The following is a 4429-nucleotide window of genomic DNA, read 5'->3' as shown; positions in this document are numbered from 1 at the left end:
TCGACCTGAAATGACTCATTTAATCATCCAAAACATTATGGAACACATTAATTAACTGAAAACTGTTGCATAGTATGCCTTTAATACACCCAAGTCTCAATATTATTTGACTAATTAACATCTATGACACCCTACTGGGGTGGGAAGTGAATATATGAGTATTTCAAAACTATAATCTCAGATCAAACAAATACAGAGAAACAAATTCTTTCTATAACTTAATAATAATACTATTAAGACATGATTTGAGCCTTTCATGGGATATAACTGGGGTTGGTTTATTTTACAGACAAACATGAGAACAAACCAGTCAGTTTGGACCATAAACAGCCTGAGAACAGATCAACTGTTTATAACTGGAACAGCCAGAAGGAGAGGTTGTAAATTCTCCATGATAAATATTAGATGGTATCTACATGCCAACCTTTTGCTGTGGAGGCAAGTCAGAAAACGCCTATTTATCACCACCAAAGCATCTGGATGTCTCTACACCACTCTGTTCAGACAGTTTGTTTAGTATGGTGGAGGACCTGTGGTGCTGTGGGTTACCTGAGGTACAGGAAGGGGTGCGTGTTCTTGGGAAGGTACGCAGCATAAACCGTCTCCACCGCCTTCTTCAAAGCGCTCGACTCCACCAGACGGTCTGAAAGAGCACAGAGCAGAACCTCGGCTAAAGATGGCGCCGACCGGCAAGGAAGGACGCCCAGAGCCTGGGCTGCAGCCACCTACGGTTGATGAACAGGACCAGGATGCATTTCTTCACAGAGTAGTTGGCGTTGGAGATGTAGCCTTTTAAGGTGAACGCGAGCTTCGGATCTTCACAGCCGACTTCGATCAGCTCCCTGAGAAAACGCCACAGAGTCGGTGTTCTGTCAGCTCAGCATACCGCGCCTTAGTAATACGCATGTGTGCGCATCACTAAGGGTCAGACATCATTAATGATCACGCACGTGTATGTTCGTTATTAGCGGAAATCAGTCACATAGAATGGCTTCAGATTTTACCAGTAGGCTCTTATCACGAAGGGAATCCTAACCCTAAAGGAATTATTTTCCCCCCGTGGAATTAATTGCTCTGTTGGAAAACCCAGGACGCATCCTTAGAAGACCGGATTCGAAGGCCGATTACGTCATAGCGCGGCGCCGAGGTCTGGTCGGATTCCAAGAGTCCTCGTTATGCGACCTTAAAATACGTCCTTCTTTTTGCCTGATTTGAAGCACGGGTCTGATGTATCCTCGCTATCCTTGGATATCCCAGGATTCATTGCGAGACCAAGCAAGCCGTGATCAGAGGAAAGGTTACTTGGCGCCAAACAGTGGTGAAAATTGGAAGTTCAGTTAAATATAATACAACTCTGTGAATAGTTCCGTCTGAAATGAATGAAAATAGTTGTTTTAATGGTTATAGAGTCAGATATGTGGCGGTAATGTTTGGTTTATCTAAAGGTTTTTATCTGTTACTATTTAAATGGGTTTGGCTGTAATTTAAGGACAGATTCTAATATATCTGCAGTTTGGGAACTATAAATCTGATAGGAGTTTAATTTTTTTATAGCTGTTTTGCACAATATGCTTAACTAAGTATTTTTTGTTGTTGAATATTAGAGATTTTGCAGATATATTTTTATACATACATTGTTTAGATTTACTTAGATATTTCTACCCCTTTTATAGAATAGAATAGAAAATCCCTTTATTGTCCCCCAATGGGCAAATTTACAGCAGCAGGTTATTTAACTGACTAAGGTTTCTATCATTACATTTGATTTGATTTGTTCCTGCTCCCGCTGGTTAGGGGTGTGCAAAATAATCGTCATGATGATGCATCGTGATTCTAATTTTCATGATCTACTGCATCGATTCTTGATGCCAAGTATCGATTATTAATTTAAAAAAAGGAATAAATAAAATTGCATGAATGGTTGGCGAACATCAGCCCAAAACAAGTGTAATACAACTTCCAGTCCAGTAGATGTCGCTGTGGATGTGTTGACACACGCTGCCTTTTGTCACAAGCATTTCCGGCCGCGGGATACTGTGCTGAGTCATTAAAAAACAAAACATGGAGGAGAAAATATTGCAATGCATCGCAATAATTCAAGTATCGTGATGCATCGTGATAGAATCGCATCGTGGCCTGTGAATCGTGATTACAATCGAATCGTGACTTCTTTTGCAATACCCACCCCTACCGCTGGTTGGAACATTTATTCCACTCTGGATTCTTGTTAATGTAGTCTTTGTTCACTTTACAATAAAAAATAAATAAACAGTTTTGAAAACTTCGGTTTTCATTCTTTTCCTGCTTTGTGTGTCAACTTTCACGGTTGCTAAGCAACAGAGCAGACCTGTTCGGATTCACAGTCAAAACTCTTCCGGTTTCCTTATTTTCAAGGACTTCGAAGGATCCAGTCAAGGTAGACCGCGTCCTTGGAGGATGCAGCCCAGGAATTAATCTATTTACATGTAATCTGAAAATAATTTCAGCCGTTCTTCATGTACTGTAATAATAAATAAATAAAAATGATCCGAATGTCATTCATGTTAACAAACTAAAAACAAATAAATCTCATATCCTGTCAACTGGATTGTAGAATTCTCTCTCTATAATTATTTAATTCTCTGTGAAAAAATGCCGATCGTTCTTTAATACGATCCTCATGAAAATGAAATGCAATGTTTTTTTTTATTTATTTTTTTATGTGTGTGGTGGACCTTTTTTGTTGTTTTATGCACAAAACTATGACAAAAATCCTGACTGAATCTGGAAATCAAACAGCATGGATGGCTGTAAGGAGACAGAGGACACTATGCAATGCATATTACTAAGGGTATGCTGGGTTGACGCGGTACGCTGAGCTGACTGAACACTGGCATAGTGGTGAGAGAAGATAAAATGTGAAACAGACGCTAGAAAAGGGAAGCCGAGCTTACCTGCTGACCGCGTTTCCGAAAACGCTGCGGATGTTGTCCACGACGGAGGCGTTAGGAAGCGTCCTCACGTCGGCCACCGTCTCTCCTTGCTGTCAGAGGAAAAGCATCAGTTAATCTGTTGTCCTGCAGGTTTCCTCACTTTAAAGTATTAAAGAAAGAAACTTTCACCTTTTTAACTGAGAAACTTTTACCAGAGTTGTGTATCGCGTACCTTTAAAGACATTAAAGCACAGATTTTACAGATCTGTTCACAAAGAGCAGAAATAATGAGACTGGAGGGAGGAGTCCAGACCTGCTGACCACCTCCACGATCCTGGAGTACTCGTCTCCTGGGCTCTTCAGAGCTTTCCTCCTGGTGGACACGTTATAGAAAAGGTCCTCCACCTGCAGAAGACGGCAGGATCATCAGAAACCCAAACGCTTCGCTGAGCGTCGGCTGATGTGCTGAAGGCAGGAACTCACAAGGATCTGGGTCCCCTGGTTGCCGGCGCACGGCTTGGGCGGGCCCTTCAGTTTGCCATCGCTGTAGCTGGCTCTGCTCAACACCAGATGATAAAACCCAGATGAACATGCTTTAAATGATTCACACCAAACTCTACGCAAGGCAGCGCACATCCATGACCCCAAGCAGGTCCAGTAGGACCAGCTTTAGCTGCAGGCCTTTAAAAGAGGTTCTCCACCAGCATTTTACTGATTCTAATGGATGAAAGGAAGGAAGGAAGGAAGGAAACATACCTGTAAGCACACTTTGCATCAGCTGTCTTGGTCGTTATGGTAACATGAGCCACGTGGCTGATACTGGCCAGAGCCTGCAGGAAGGAGCACAGTCAGATCATGTGGAACAGGGACACCTTCCAGCCTGCAGGGCCGCACCGCTCCTCATCACCTCTCCTCTGAATCCATAGGTGGCGATAGCTGACAGGTCCTCAAAGGTCTGCAGTTTGCTGGTGGTGAACCTCTCACAAACAATCTCCATGTCCTCTCTCTGGGGCAGCAAATGAACATTCTGTTAATTAACATTAATCCCTGCTGGACGATCAGAAGACAATCAGAGGTGGTTTGTGATTATTGAATGTCGACATTTGTTATGTCTTCCATAGAGGGGCCATTTCTACCAGGCTTTGGCCCCTGCTGGCTCCTGTCTAGAACCTTCCAGGACTAAGACTAATTTAACTGCCTGACATGTTCTACTGACTGCAGCTGAAATATGGTTCTAAAAAACCCTAAATAAGGGGGAGTTAAATGCAAACCTCTCATTAAATTTGTATTTGGACAGTTTTTATAAACTGTATCATTTAATTAGGGATCTAAGGAAGAGGATTAGAGCCACTGAAAAAATAAAAAACTGATTTTTACATTTTATTTCAGTTTAATGTGGGAGAAAAGTCAGAATTCTGAAAGGAAAGTCGGGATTCAGAGATTAAAGTCAGGATTCTGGATTAAATTCAGAATTCAGAGATTAAAGTCAGAATTCAGAGATTAAAGTCAGAATTCAG

The 4429-nt window shown here is 41.9% G+C and overlaps 1 protein-coding gene across 1 annotated transcript in view; it reads right to left on the bottom strand.

The window, feature by feature from the left end:
• The window catches only part of mlh1 (mutL homolog 1), a 14266-nt gene that overhangs the window by 8562 nt on the left and 1275 nt on the right, over positions 1-4429 (bottom strand). The window contains exons 3-10 of the mRNA XM_015380028.1: positions 3820-3918; positions 3669-3742; positions 3396-3468; positions 3226-3317; positions 3102-3144; positions 2934-3022; positions 730-842; positions 550-643 (exon numbers count right to left, since the gene is read on the bottom strand). Of these exons, the coding sequence (XP_015235514.1) occupies positions 550-643; positions 730-842; positions 2934-3022; positions 3102-3144; positions 3226-3317; positions 3396-3468; positions 3669-3742; positions 3820-3918 (677 nt within the window). The remainder of the gene's footprint in view (positions 1-549; positions 644-729; positions 843-2933; positions 3023-3101; positions 3145-3225; positions 3318-3395; positions 3469-3668; positions 3743-3819; positions 3919-4429) is intronic.

Source organism: Cyprinodon variegatus, unplaced genomic scaffold, assembly GCF_000732505.1.
Source record: "Cyprinodon variegatus isolate N-32 unplaced genomic scaffold, C_variegatus-1.0 Scaffold11, whole genome shotgun sequence".
NCBI classification, from domain to species: domain Eukaryota; kingdom Metazoa; phylum Chordata; class Actinopteri; order Cyprinodontiformes; family Cyprinodontidae; genus Cyprinodon; species Cyprinodon variegatus.
This window is presented reverse-complemented; position numbering and strand designations above follow the sequence as displayed.